The following is a 15,119-nucleotide window of genomic DNA, read 5'->3' as shown; positions in this document are numbered from 1 at the left end:
ACACCTAGGTTAGCAACCTTGCTGCTTTGAGTTGGTGTGTCCCCTTTTCTCCTGGGCTCCTCTCCAAGCCCCTCTAATAGCAATAGCATTTAAAAGAATGTATGCCCTCTCCAAGGAAAGAGCAAGCTAATAGTTTTTCCACTGCCAAATCATTTAACCCTGAAAACATACATAGAAGTCACAAAGTCACATTATATGGACTCAGGAGGTCATATTTAGGAATGTGTCTGTGTCTGTGTGTGTATGTAAATAAAAATATGCATGCAATATTAATTGATGAAAAAGAGGTCATGAATTTGAAGGAGAGTGAGGAGGGCTATGTGGAAGAATGTAGAGGGAAGAAAGTGAAAAGAGAAATGTTGCAATCAAAATACAATCTAAAGAAACAAAAACCATCCAATGATTGTTCAACCTTAGGTTGTGTTGCAACCATTAGAGGACATTCAATAAGCACCACCAGCCTGGCACATTTGTATAGCGTCCAAGTGAAATGAGTGATGTAGGTGACTTTGAGATTAGAGAGTAACAGGTGAACAAGACACTATTGGTATGATGGCTGAAAATTGTTCTTTTTGGGAAATTGACAAGAGAGGCCTTTACCAAAAGGAAGAATACCTATTCCCGATTTTAAGTAATTCATAGAGCTAGCCTTTTCATGGGATGCTGCATTCATGTTTCTTTCAAGCAGAGGCTGCTCAAAACAAATGATCAAACTTTCTCATGAACCTGCCATCGCCATGAGAACCATATGCCCAGGCTTGTTTGCAAGAGGCAGATTAGAGGCAAATAGCTATACCAGCCAAGGTGCCTGGCCTTGAGCAAAACCCCAGGACAATGAATGTATAAGAGAATCCAACTGAGTGAGAATCCCAGATAAATGTAATAAAAGGCTTGACTGGATTTTGTTGTTGCTTATTAGGTCACTGTAACTAACTGACACACGAGTAGTTTGCTAATGCAAAGACTCTGAAGTTTTGATGCTGTAGGAGCTCAAAGTGTGCAGCACTGAGATGGGTAAAACCACTTGTCATGGAAGTGTGACAACCTCAATCTGGATGCCCACAGCTCACATAAAGCTGGATGCCGTGATACACATATACAGTCTCAGTGTGCTGATGCTGAGTGGGAGGTAGAGACAAGAGAATCTCTGGAAGCTCTTGGGCCAGGTATTCCAACACACACACACACACACACATACAGAGTTGGGGGGGAGAGAAACAGAGATATTTTTAAAATGTATGCTTAGGGCCAGGTGTTGGTGGCACACACCTTTAATCCCAACACTCTGGAGGCAGAGTCAGGTGGATCTCTGTGAGTTCGAGGCCAGAGTGGTCTACAGAGTGAGTTCCAGGACAGGCTTCAAAGCAATACAGAAAAACCATGTGTGGAAAAACCAAAATAAATGTATGCTTAACAAATGTCCCATTGATTCTAAAGCCAGTATTCTGAACCACACTCAAGAACACACTGCCTTAAATATTTTAAATGCAATCCTTTTATCAGCTCAGTGTATAGTTATAGGAAAAAAAATCCCTTTTCTGTGCCCCAACTTTCTCATCTGCAAAGAGGGAATAATATGCATGTCTTGTGTTATGGTTGTAAGGATTAAATAAACAAAAATAAACCTAGCTGATAGCAGTATCTTTAATTCTTGGATTTCAATTTGTCCCCTTATCATCTCCCCTCACTCACAGGAAGAAACAAGTGTGAATATCTTAGGAAAACATGAATCTCAGGGTCACAGCTTTATTGTATAGATTTTTTAACACAGCCATATTACAAACATTGTCAGGGAACATTTACAAGAATAAATAAGATGGACTTGCAGGTGTAAAAAGATTACACGTCACTTTAATGTACAGTCAAAAAATATATCTGATATTCATTGACCTGACATTATTTACCTTCTATTTTTTTTGAAGCTAGAACTGAAAAGAAAAAGAAAAACAAGAAAAACATCGACAGCACAGTGCTGGCTTTATATTTTTTGAAGTTGATTTATTTTGTTTTCTCTTCTCATACGTGCTTTATCTATCAAACACCCAAACTGTACAAGTGCAGGCCATTTGGGATTTGTGGAGGCTTCAAATAGTGTGGAGACTCTGGTCTCACATGATATCATGTGCCACATGGCTATGAAAATGTCAGCCTCTCCAGTGTAGACTGGGGACCTCATGATCGCCCCTTGAGAACTGTACTGGTATCCAGTAGCCAAGGCAACCATAGAAGCTATGACTGTACCTTGATTGGCTACTAGTATATAGAGTATAAAGAAAGGTTTTGAGCCTCATTACAAATATGAGCTAACCCAGATTAACCTAGACTATCTCAAGATCTGGTTGGTGATAAAATATATGCACTTGGAATGACTATGATTGGGTGTCAACAGAACACTGTGCTTCTGAAATCTTTCCCACAGGCCTTGAATAGGGAGTGAGGGTTGAATTAACCTTTGGAGTTAGTGTGCATGAATTGAAGTCTTGTTATGACTCTTGCCTGGATCACTATTGGTTCTGGCTGTCACCAAGAGCCTTGATGGCCAGTGAGTCTGGGTGATGTCAGAGATGGCAGTAAGCATCAAGTGTATATATGGTCAAGGAGCTGCTCCCTGTGACTGGTGATAAGTATCCTGGATGAGGCTAGAACATGCAGCTACAGCTGCCTTTTGATTGCTATTAGGAGAAGACTTGGTTGGGAAAGTAGGAGATTTGTGCCTCACAAACCAAGCATGACATGCTTAGCTTGCAGTTTGCAGGGACCATTTCAAACACAACTCTGCAAGGATTCACTCACCAAAGGTGAAAGTGACCTATAATCTATGACAGCAGTGCTGTTTCTTCACTTCAAGCCAGTAGATGGCTAAATCTGGCTTCTGCTGGGAAGCTTGAAATGGGCAGCTGTCCTCTGTGGCAGTCATCGAATTCTTTCTTACAGGTACTATGTCCTCACTCATCTTTACACCCCTCATAGAGTAACCAGGGTATCAAACTCTGCTGAACTCCATCCGGTCCAAGCATCTGCAGTGTTATGAAGATTATGGACACTGGTATCTTGTCCATCCCTTCAGAAGACTGACATTTTTCTAGACAAACACACATCTGCTCACAAAGCCCCTAGAAATCATTCTCACTGAAGCACCATGATCTACAGTAGGTACCCTGAATGCCCAGATCTCATACAATTACTTTGCTGTCCAATATGCCAAGGCCCCCAGGGTTTATTCTCTGAACATCCCAACAAAGAACCAGAGTCTGCATTTTACCACCTAGAGAGGTTCTCAGATCCAGAAAGAAGCCTCATGGCTAACCACCTTCCAAAGCCCTTTCTAGTAGGTTGCCTTCCATCTCAGTCCTTGTCTATCCTCTATAGCACCTGCTGCAGTGGACCATTATTAAGCTCTTAGGTGGATTCATGCTAGGTAAAGCAGTGTCAGGTTTGAGGGGCTATCGATGTGAATACTGACTCCACCTGTTGGACACCTAATATTCATGGATGGATTTTAGGGGTGAATGTGGTCATTTGATAGCCTTTCCACCCCTTGTGGAAGTTGTCAGAAGATATGCAAGAGATGGTCTTGGTCTCCTCAATATAGTTATATAACCACTGTCATGCAAAGTCTATCCATGGCTACCAAGAAAATGAAGGAGCCTACTCTCATGACAGAGATATTTGTGCTGTTTTCTGAGGATCAGCTCTATGATCCAGAAATATATGTCAGAGAAAACTCAAGTTACTACTCTCTCTCTCCTCCATTCCCACCAACACTCTCTCTCTCTCTCTCTCTCTCTCTCTCTCTCTCTCTCTCTCTCTCTCTCTCTCAGAAAGGATAAGATTTCAAAGTTGACCCCATGTTAGGTAATGGGAAGGCTCTGAATTTTATAATTTTTGATATTTTGATATGTGTCTGGGGACAACCACACACATGGAACACATACAAACAAGGCTGAATCTCAGTTGGTCTATGTTTGAATTTACTTTCCCCATTTTCTGCTATATTTGGCTATGGATTGGAGTTGGTAAGAGGCTAAGGAGGGCCTCACATTGATTGGTAAATGGAAAGGCAAGTCAGGGCTTTGAGATGGCATTGCTATCTGTTTTATCATTTGGCTTGTCTATTAGTTTAGGTTGGTGAATCATTTTTAGGGATCTTGGCTCATTATAATCTGTTGACCTTATACTATAAAATCAGCCTTCTGTTCATGTTTAGCCTTGTATATAGACATATCTTCTGCAGTATGGAACCCATTTTAGCTTGATGCTAATGCCCTGTTTTGTTAGCAGGGATGGCCTGCTACAGACTAATGGAGGGTAGCCTTCTTTATCTATTCCCATGTCATTTAAGTTATCACTCAGCTGAACATCTCATAAGCATCCTTCTTCTGAGTTTCAATTTTTCTTCCTGTTTTCCTGAGCTAGCCTTACAGATTAACCCTTCTAATATGGCCAAGGACTTTTGTGTGCATTCTCTTTTCCATGTATTGTTAAGATTGATATTTTACAGACCCAAAATGGTAAAGTTGGGAGTTCAAACCAAATAGCAAGCTCTTATTCTACTTACTATGGTGTACCATGCCATAGTGTTCTGTACTTCCTAGAGGTACCTGTCTGGAGTGCTGAATGCTACAGAAACACAAGGATTGTAAAGAGCTAAGGCAAGTGAAGGGTGTTTAAGATTCCATATGTTCATATGACATGTGTGCCAAGATTTGCCCACATCAGAAGCCATAGGATTCTACTAAGATAATAGGCACTGCTCAGCATCAAGTATCTACCGAGTAAGTTGCATCTGACTTCTTCTTTGTCTTTGGGATTTTGTGGGCTCAGCCATCACCATGCCATGCAAGTAAGTCCTCATTATTCTAGTCTGTCAGGGGGTACCTTGCAGAACTCTCTATAACAAGGAGAGATCTTAGCTGAATCTCAGGAGCAGTGCAGTCAGTATACCTACACAGCAATGAATGTGCCCAGAGAGTGTAAGTTGTTGTGAACTTGAGTTTATAATTGACCTCATAAGGAAGGAGCATGGCCATGTACTAGCCTTGGACAGAGAAGGCTATCCTCCCTAAGGTCCATCAGAGAGATGCATGAGATAAAGGACAGATTTTAAAAATATTTATGCAGTTATATTTAAACTGCTGACAATAAATTAGCAAATGGAATTCAAATATATCCTGAATGTAAAACACAAGGCTCTAAAGGAATTTGAAGCTGACCATTGTATGTACTGGGCTTTACCAATATCTACTGAGTCATTAATTTCACTCTTGTCTCTGTCTTTGTTGCTCAGAGTAATCATGTGTGAAAATCCCAGATGCCATAGTGGAAGAATATTATCTCTGTGTTCAGAAAACCATGTCAAATTTACTTATATGGACAAGTGAATTCTCCCTCTAGATTTGTTTCCTCACCAGTAAAGTGGTGATGGTCATAGTCACAGACACTTTAGGAATGTTGGAAGAGTGAGCTCATGTTTTAGAGTCCACAGAAGAGTCTACTGGTTTGACAGAGTAGGTAGGTGCTATCTGACTGCTCATTGATAGCTCCAGCCCACAGTAAGGGTCAAAACCTGAAGCAAGTGGCCTCTTCCATTCCTGTAAAAGGGGGTCATCTGTGGTTACCTAGAGGTTGACAGGCCCCTGCCTCATTCATGATAATCATATCAGTAGGGGTAAAAGAACATGATGTTGAGATGCAGCTGTGATCCAACCTGAAGTCATGTAGGTCATAAACATACCAAATGGGGACAGTTCACAGTATCTCCTTTATGCTTCACACCTTCTCCGTTTAGGTTCCAATAGAGACCAATAGGAAGATCTTAGCTAAATAAGGATTCTCTTGTGGATCCTTTCTTTGCTCAGGTTAAGATTAGCCCATACTATAAGTAGAGTTGGGTGAGAAGAGACTCTTAAGATGGTGTATTTTCTTGGGAAATTATCTTATAATTATCTTATAAATTCCTTTGTACCATTTCTATACATGTGCCTCAGTTTCTTTTTGTGTGCACTGGTCTAAGACCACTTTTCTTGAGGGTGGTTGGATTGTGAGAAAATAAGGAATGTGTTAACCCTTGGTGAGTTCCCTCAGGAGGTCCTGAGTTTTCAGACATTTCTTTTCCCTGAAGTTACTTTGCAAATTCTCATTGTTTAATAAGATAGACACCACTGTCATCTTTATTTGTCATTTATCTCTCCCTTTCCTCAGCAGAATGAATCCTAGGATTTCTATTAAATAGTCCTTCTTCCACCTTCTCCTTGTTGGAATTGGCCAAGATGTGAGGACATCATGCACCATGCTGACTGTCTATGCTACAGACTCACGTAGCTTATAGGGAAGTCCATTTGGGATAGGAGACATAAGCCATAGGAAGCTAAAAGGACCAGTTGGGGCTAGGACCTGGGGATATAATCAATCTATCTGGTAAGAGGCCCATCAAATGGGAAGAAGAAATCATGGGATTCCTTTGTTTGCCTTTTCTTTGAGATGTTTTCTTTTGAACCTCCAAAGTGACAGACTTCCTTGATCAAGTCTGATGTTTGTGGACTTTTACACAGCTCCTGGGCTCATGCCAATGGAAGCTGGCTCCCTGTTTTCCTTTTATGTTCTGTTCTCATAGGCTTAGAGGCCAGGGTTGTTGACCCTGCTCCATGATAGAGTGGAGACCGAGGGTTTTACACAAAAGCTGAGTTTCATGATCCACTCCATATTTGTTCCAGCAACAAAATAATGAACACACACATGCACACACACACACACACACGCACTCACACATGCACAGCACACGAACATTCACAGGTAACATATTAAAAGCACACACTGAGGGAGATGTTTTCACAGTGTCTGATGAAAAGAAAAGAGGTTGTACTACTGGTCCGGAAGTAGCCTTCTCAAAAACTAAGCTGAGTGCGTTACTGTTGAGCTTTGCCAGATTCTGTTGCCTGCAGGGCAATGACTGTGCCCTTTCTATTTCCTCCCTGGATCTGGCTACCTTCCTGCTGTTGTCCCTGTCCTGCTCCATTCTAGCTGGGCTGACCTCCCACCATCTGTCCTTCCTGATACCTTCTCACTTCTCTTTACCATTGTGCATATTAAGCCCCTTGGCTTGATTTCCTTTTTCTTTTCTATCTGCTGAGACCCAGCTGGAATGGATGTTGCCTAGGAAGCTTGAGGCAGAGTGAGTTACTCTCATGTCTAGGCTCACTGAATGCTTGTATGCTCCACTATTACAATGTGGCTCAGCTTCCCTTACAGTGGGCCTGAAGGGTAAGACGTGTACCTTATTGGATTCTGTGTCCCTCATATTGTGCGACTAGATCAGTCTGCAAGATAGACTTTCCTAGACCCCTGGCTATTAAGGCTGTCAAATATTGTGGCTCAGCCCAGGCTAGAGAGATTCCCAGACTGGCTCCCTTGTAGCCCGAGGGAACATGAGAATTGTTTTTTTTTAGCAATGAAGAAATTAGATAAGACTAGCTTTCCGGGGGAACTGGGAATGAGTTAATAAAATATTTCTGAAAGTTTGTGCTACCAAGAAAAATCTGGTATCAGAAAGAAAGAATTAAATTTTCTACCTGTGGAGTTCTCTCTCTGCTCAGAAGTTTCAAGCCTTATTTTCCTTCCATAAAATAAGTGCGAGGCTGAGAAAGCATGAAGAAAATGGCAGGGTGTTTTCATTGCCATAATCTGCCTTTTTGAATCCAGAATTCCATCACTGAAGAAGGTGCTCACGTTTCTTCAATGACAAAATGGAGATGATTCAAATGCTCCATAGGGGTGCTATGGACTACAGGAGATGTCATATGGGAGGTGATAAGCATGGCACTTTGCTTGCAGGAAATGCTTCACAAATCTCTCCCTTTTCTTGATTTGTTCACACCTTGGGCAATACTCAGAGCTCCAGACCTAAACCTGTTTAATGTATTATAAACAAAATTGGGGCCACAGTGGCTAGCTACTTTCAAAATGGCAGCTGGATTTTGTTAGGAAAGAGTTCAGATTTGAAGAGACAAATTATAAAGCAGTTGCTGTATTTTTCTCCCAACCAGGGACTAATCCCAAGTATACTACCTCATATGTTCAATGGCTTTGTTATCAATGGGACTTTTCAAGGAAATATAATAAGCCCAGGAAATTTATCGTACAGCTGCACATTCAAACTGCCACCCTACCCTTTTCTTCTTCTTCTTCTTCTTCTTCTTCTTCTTCTTCTTCTTCTTCTTCTTCTTCTTCTCTCTCTCTCTCTCTCTCTCTCTCTCTCTCTCTCTCTCTCTCTCGGACATAAGAGAATATGGGAGAAACTCATGAGAGTTTCTTTTCACATGTACTTGGGAGAAAATCAAAGCTTCTCTTGTTTAACTTTCCCATACAAAGTGTCACCTAGGAAGCACAGGGTTATACTTTACAGGCCAGCCAGTGCCCTGTCCAGGACAGTGGCCTTTTCTACAAAGAAAAAGGTACTGCAACACTTCCTATGACTTCTCCTCCTCTACAGACTATGGAAAAACAAAGGAAACCTTTGCCAAAGTGTGATGTAGACATAGCTGGTTGGCCAGGAGAATACAGAAGGTCAAGTCCCAGCTAGAGCTGGTAGTCATGAGTCAAGCCCAGGACAGGTTAGGTGTGAGATGAAGAGGACCCCTGCTGTGGTCTAGGGGGATAGCCAGAAGTCACACTGATCCAGACTGGCAGGTGTCTCATGCCAGAGGCCCCTGTTGGAGGATGTAGAAACCAATAACCCAGTGATCCCCCAAACTACGACCTTTTGCAAGAAAGCATGGAGAAGAACTTCTATCTCCAAATACTCCTAAGGACAGCAAGAGAAGGGCTTCTTGCCAGCTCCCCACACCCCAGCACCTGCACAGTCAGCTTTCCATGAGGTTACAGACTCAGAAAGAACAAAAGCAAGAGGTCTGGGGATTGAAAGTCTAGGGCCTTGCTTGTGGGTAAACTTCCGTGGGCCCAATGTTGTCAGGTGTACAGGGGAAGCTTGGGCCCCATCGGAGTGGCATCTCCCACAGCCACAGAAGACCTGCCAGAAGTTGCAGAGCCCACTGCAGAGCATGGGACCACCAGTCTTCTTCTTGGAGTTGGGCAGGTGTGCCACCTCCGAGCTTCTGAGACCAGTCATTGTCAGTCACAGCAAAAGAGGGTCAGCTGCAACAGCTTCTGGACTCTGGCAGGTTCCCCATCTTACTGGGCTAGAAGGAGCTTAAATATTCCAGTGCCACCTCATATACAAATTTATACTGTTCCTGAGAGGATGAGGAGAGAGATGGAGACAAGGGAGAGATAGAAAATAAGAGAATGTATTAGATTAGATTTTGGAGAAAACTATCTGCACACACACTAAAAATCAAATAGAAATGATCCATATCCCATGCCTTCAACATCCTGACTGATGCTTCATCTCACGCTTCCGAGAATGCCCAACTGGGATCATTCCCTTTCAGTTATTGCATTGTACACCATGGCTTCTCAAACTATAATCTGCATGCAGAACATGCACGGCATGTGTTGAAAATGAAAATTCTGCTCAAGATTCTGCCTCCCTCACAAACTCCTAGGAGATGCTGCTGCCAATCTATGGGCCACACTCCCTGTAGGATCTCATCACACTTTGAGCAGTTTTAAAGACTTACAGTCAAGTGCCTTTTATGGGTTGTCTCCACCATTGTACTGGGTCTTAACATCTGGCTCTGCCTTCCCACTAGCTCCTTTCTCCCACTAGCTCCTAGCTTAATGTTTTACATTGTAAATACATTAGCATAAGTGAATTAGAATAGGCTTGGGTTGAATTGAAAACATAATTCACAAACTACTATTCCAAAATCCTTCCTTGAACTCTGAATTAGAGACATTTTAAGGAGCAGGCAGAAAATAAAACAAAGTAGGTGGACTAGGATTACTATTTAGATTGCCCTGCAGAAAAGAGAAACTGGTGGGGTTGGGAAGAAATGGGGAAAGTAGCAGTATTAGCGAGAAGAATAGACTACAGGTATTCAAAGAAGACCCAGTTGTTGAAGGTGTGTCCTGTTTACAGTCACATTTTTCAGGTCCAGGGAACATGAAGACTTTGGATGTTGGATTATGGTTCTTGGAAGCTCACCAGTGTCTCCACCATGTTGGACTTGTTGTTGCGTAGTGTTTTCACAATGTGGAACACGTCAATGATGTTCTGTTGCTGGATCATCTCACACACACTGCAGATAGCACAGAAGGTTCCACTGCGGCCTCCTCCATTTCTAAACACAGAGTGAACAGGTGAGCCAAATTTTCAGGACCCTTCCTCAGACACATGTTGATCCTAAAGCTGCATTGTGGGAGCAAGGAGTAATAGTCCTAGCAGATGTATGGTCAGGCAACTGTGAAAACTTTAGCTGAGTCATGGGATTTGGGTTAAATACTACTGAGCTCTGAATCTTCTTTGACCTTGGTAAAGACTTATCTTGGTCTGTGTCTTGAGTTCCCCATTTATCTAATAGAGATTTTAGACTATACGACCTTTGGGGGTTTAGTTAGATTGATGTTTCTTTAGCTCTGTAGGCATTTTATAATTGTTCCAGGTATACTGTTCTACATTCTCAGGGTGGGAATGTGTCTTTGTACACATGGTACTACATCCATTCCTGAAAGGACAAGCTGGGTCTACCAGATACCCAATGAGAACAGTGGAATTTACTGGGTGGTTTTTAGTATTATTTCTCCCCATCTTCTAACAAAGACAATAATTCATGAGTCTTGGGCTAGCTGGCCTTGACTTTGGGCTGTGGTCCTGGGGGCATGGGCTCAGTTTCTGAAATACCAGGCCAATTCCACACCCCACCCCCATAAATCTTATTTAAATAGGGTCCTACTGGTCTTGGGCATAGGGACTGAGTGTTCTCAGATGGCCATTCCTCAGTTGCTCCTTCTTTCTGAAGCTCCATAAATTATACTTGTGGAAACAAGCCTCTTCAGGAACCTACCTGATTTTGAACTCCTGGGCAAACTGCCAAAGGCAGCTAATGATTTCATGTAATGGTCTGTGTCTAAGGAACATCTGGGCAGAAACGAAAGCACTTAGTCAATCTCCCAGATGTTTCATCTATAGGAAACCTAGCAACCAGATGTCTCAAGTGCACAAAATTATCCATCCTTAACCAGTAGGTGCCAGCATTTCAGTGATTGTCATGATGTCTGGTGACTCTAAGGATGTCCAGATCCCTATTGGTAGAATGACACGCATGTGCTTGTTACCTAGGGTAGGTAAGACATGGGTGAAAACAAAAATGCCAACCAAACAAACCACTCCTGTACCCATAAGCTAAGAAATAAAGACATTAGAGTATATGAAGCCTTCCCAGCAAAAGGGGGGTAGTATCTTTTAAAATAAGAACATAGGGACCAAGAGAATGAAGTAAGAGCATGTATCATCTCAGGGGCATATGGAGTCCTGAGGAATGGATGTTGTGCTGTGTAATCTAATATGTGGTATCTAATGTGTGGGAAGGGACTGGGGGGAGCCAGGGTTGCAAAGCAGGTACTAGTTTTTGTGGTATAGTTAGAGACAGCTTGGCATGTCTGATGCCATTCATTACCCTGAGAAGGTACACTCCACAGGATCTTCCTGGAGTCCATTCATATCTGTATCCTTAGAGAGAAATTCTTACAAGTGGGGGCTTTTCAGCTATGAGTGTGCAAGCATGTGTTTAACCTGCTCTAAGCTCTGACCTTTCTGACATGTATGGACCACCTATATGAAAGAAAGTGAACAATTAGTGGCTTTGGAAAAGACAACTCAATTCTGAGGCCATTGAAAGATAATTAATGTCTCCATTCACACCAGAAGCAATTATTCTGACAAAAAGAGATAAGTGTGGTTCAAATGTTCTGTAATGCAGTATTTTTTTTAAGAGAATGGACCTTTAGTCATTTCCCTTTAAAATGATGCTCTAAAAGTTTGATAGTTATAGATATAACATGCATGTAAATATCTAATGGCTACAGATTATGTATAGTTCTGAATTCTTCATAGAACCCCTCTCTACAATAGACTCTGGACATCTTCTCTTAAGGAATTTTATCTACATTACATATTTTCTGCTATGGCATTTCAAAATCACACTATTGGCAAATACCGTATTCTCTTCTGAATACTTCATGCTTGAGCAACACAGGGTCTAAGCATGATCTACTTTAACATACCCAAATGGACAAATGGGGTAAACAAAGGTAACATAATTAGGTTTTCTTTCTTTCTTTTTTCCTTCCTTCCTTCCTTCCTTTCTTCCTTTCTCTCTCTCTCTCTCTCTTTTGTGCTTCAGTCTTAACCTCTGCTTAGAAGAATGTCACTAAAGCCAATTGTATTGAGCTGTGCCCATCCTAAGTCAGGAAGCAAAGGTCATCCCAATAGCTGGTTTTAAATTGACTACACCTCTAGGAGGACATAGATTTCAGAGCCCCAAAAATTCATCTACTGGAGTAATGTCTTCCACACCGCCCCCCCACTCTTTCTGTGTCCTTGTTCCTACTAAGCATAAGGTAAGAGATGCCCCAGGAGGCTGCCAAGTCCAAGTTGTCCTCATATTGTCCAAGAGGTCCTCACTCTGAATGTTCCTCAATCTTACTCTTCTTAGATACAGTGTGGAAGTGCAGACAGTACATCAGCCTACAGTCTTGTGAATTCAAACTGAGTTTCTCTTGCTCTGTTCTTTTGCCGATCTCTGCTTTCAATTTGCTTACTGCAAAATGATAGTGTCTGCCTCGCAGATGGGATGACGTGATTCATTTTAAATGCCTGGCTTAAATTAAGCTAATATAACACAGTCCGTTTCCTTCTCCTTCAGGAACTACACAAGGGGGCTCTGGTCAGTGGGACCCACTTTATCCCAAGCTTTCTTACACCTAGCAGGATGACACACACACACTTCCCTTCTGAGAGTGGAATTCACTTCTGTGTTGGGAGCACTGGAGAAATGGTCTACCTATTGTGTTCTGCTTTAGCAATAGTTCAGAAAAACTAGCACCTCAGTTCATTAAAAGATTCTAATTATTATCAGTGGATTATAGAGGATGTTGGTATGATGCTTAGGACTGGCACATGCAACCAGAAACAATGTCTAATATTCTGTCATCCAGTACTACACTGCTCTGGAGATGTCTCTGTGCTACTTACAGGCAGTGGACCACAGTGCGCCCCTCTCTCCCATCATACTGCTCCTGCCACTTCTCCAGCCTTCGAACCACTTTGAGCAGAGAGCGCTTGGAAGGTGGTGTGTCCCGGTATGCAGGCCAACCAATATACTGGAGGTGCTGGACAATACGATAACCATCCTGTGGCTGAGAATAAAGCACTGTTTAGGGCTCTTCTGCTGGGAATACCTGGGGATATAGCATTTCAGATTCCCAGGGGCTGTAATAGAGTAGAAATCAGGTGGGATGGGGCCTCAGCTGTGCCATCGGGGTCACAGAGTGTCTTTCAGTTTGTCACCCCCCTGTGTATGCTGCTTGAAAAAACTCCTGTCAATATTCAAACTCAATTCAGACGTTCCTTTCTTCAGGAGCAGTTTTCTTTGTTCTAAGTAGAATTCCTTCTCTTTGAAGGTCTTTAGTTGGAGCATATCTCATTTCTATTTGATAGTAAATGCTGAGTACAGAGAGTAAGTACTATCCCCATGGCTTCTCAGTAAGAAGCAACAGTCAGCCATCATTCATGGATTTTTATTGTGCCCCCTCCCCTCCTGCATTCAACCAGTAACCATCCATACGAAAGTAATTAATTGCTGTCCACCTCAGTGTTTGTGGGACCTGGTCTAAAGCTCATAAAATCCAAATGAAGGGTACCAGTGCAGTATGCCAGAGTGAGGAAGAGCTAATGTCTTAGAAGTTTTGTCTACATGGCTGTTAGAGTGTCAGGAAACAGGCAGCTGGCAGGCTGGCTGCCGCTCTGTGCATCTATCTGTGCTAGAGCCATTGCTGGGTCTGGAGCAGGAATCAGCAAAGACATCACTTCCCCAAGGAAGAGCTTATCAGGAGAGAGGAACAGACTCTTGGCTGGCTCAGTGGGATCTTCTCCCAGCAGCCTCCATCTGTTTTTTTAAGGAAGAGGAACAGTGAACCATGGCGGCTCTGCAGTGAGCCAGGGCGGCTGTGTACTCACCCGAGCCATGTTACAGATACGGAAGATTCTGTGGATGATGTCCTCATCAATGTCCGCAGAGACAAACTCCACCTGGATGGGACCATAACATCCAGAGGTCTTCTCAGGCCAGTACTGCATACAGAGCTGCAGAAAAGTAAAGAGGTTACAAGAGTCTAAAGAAGGGGGTATAAAAGTGCTATGCATCGCTGAGGCTTTCTTGTGAGCAAGACACATGGCCAGAAAGGTCCAATCTTAGGAAGCAAACTGTATGTAGCTTTCCTGTTGAAGCACAATTCCAACTTCTTTGGTTCTGAAATATTAAAGTTTTGAATAAAAGGAAAGGCTTAAAAATATTTTCCACGCTATCTTCAAATCATTTCTTTGCTGGACTTCAGTCTTCTCATCTGTGAAATGGGGAGAGCAGCATCTACTTGTATCTACTTGTAAGTGCTGCTGTCAGGGTTTTTGGAGTTCCAAGTGAAGGGCAGGCACAATCTGGTTTTCATTTTATTACAATTATGGCAATTGTTTCCCATTCCAGAAATGTCTACAGTGACTATTCACAGCGATATTCAAACTACTTGTTTTCAAAAGTTACAGATTTTGGCACCTGGCAGTTTTAGTTACAAAGTGTATGAGTTTTGTCACCCAGACCTCTGTTCCCATGTGCTAAATGAGGATAAGCACATCTCCCTCACACCTTAAGCAAAAGAATTTACTTGGTACCAAGACAGCTTGCTGACTGTCTTCCCAGAATTTCTGAAATTAGGAACTACACATATAGCTGATATCTGTAGCCATGGTCACCCCTCCATCTAAGACAGTGTCTCTCAGCTGGAGGCCATTTGTCCCCATCTCTCAATATCTGGAGCCAGTTTTGATCATCACAGCTATGAGCACAGGCTAGGATACAGCTGGACATACCACAATACACACAATATTTTTTGAGATTACTGTCAATCCAATGAAGGACCACAGAGACTGGGGAGCCCTGGTCTCAGAC

General features: G+C 42.4%; 1 protein-coding gene across 1 annotated transcript in view; it reads right to left on the bottom strand.

Annotated features, from left to right (window-relative positions):
- Positions 1-9,071: 9,071 nt before the first annotated feature.
- Ptprt (protein tyrosine phosphatase receptor type T) overlaps positions 9,072-15,119 on the bottom strand; it is a 1,080,054-nt gene continuing 1,074,006 nt past the window's right edge. Inside the window, exons 29-32 of the mRNA XM_051187222.1 lie at positions 14,135-14,260; positions 13,151-13,314; positions 10,103-10,238; positions 9,072-9,248 (exon numbers count right to left, since the gene is read on the bottom strand). Of these exons, the coding sequence (XP_051043179.1) occupies positions 9,195-9,248; positions 10,103-10,238; positions 13,151-13,314; positions 14,135-14,260 (480 nt within the window). The 3' untranslated portion in view covers positions 9,072-9,194. The remainder of the gene's footprint in view (positions 9,249-10,102; positions 10,239-13,150; positions 13,315-14,134; positions 14,261-15,119) is intronic.

Source organism: Phodopus roborovskii, unplaced genomic scaffold (genome assembly GCF_943737965.1).
Source record: "Phodopus roborovskii unplaced genomic scaffold, PHOROB, whole genome shotgun sequence".
Lineage (NCBI taxonomy): Eukaryota > Metazoa > Chordata > Mammalia > Rodentia > Cricetidae > Phodopus > Phodopus roborovskii.
This window is presented reverse-complemented; position numbering and strand designations above follow the sequence as displayed.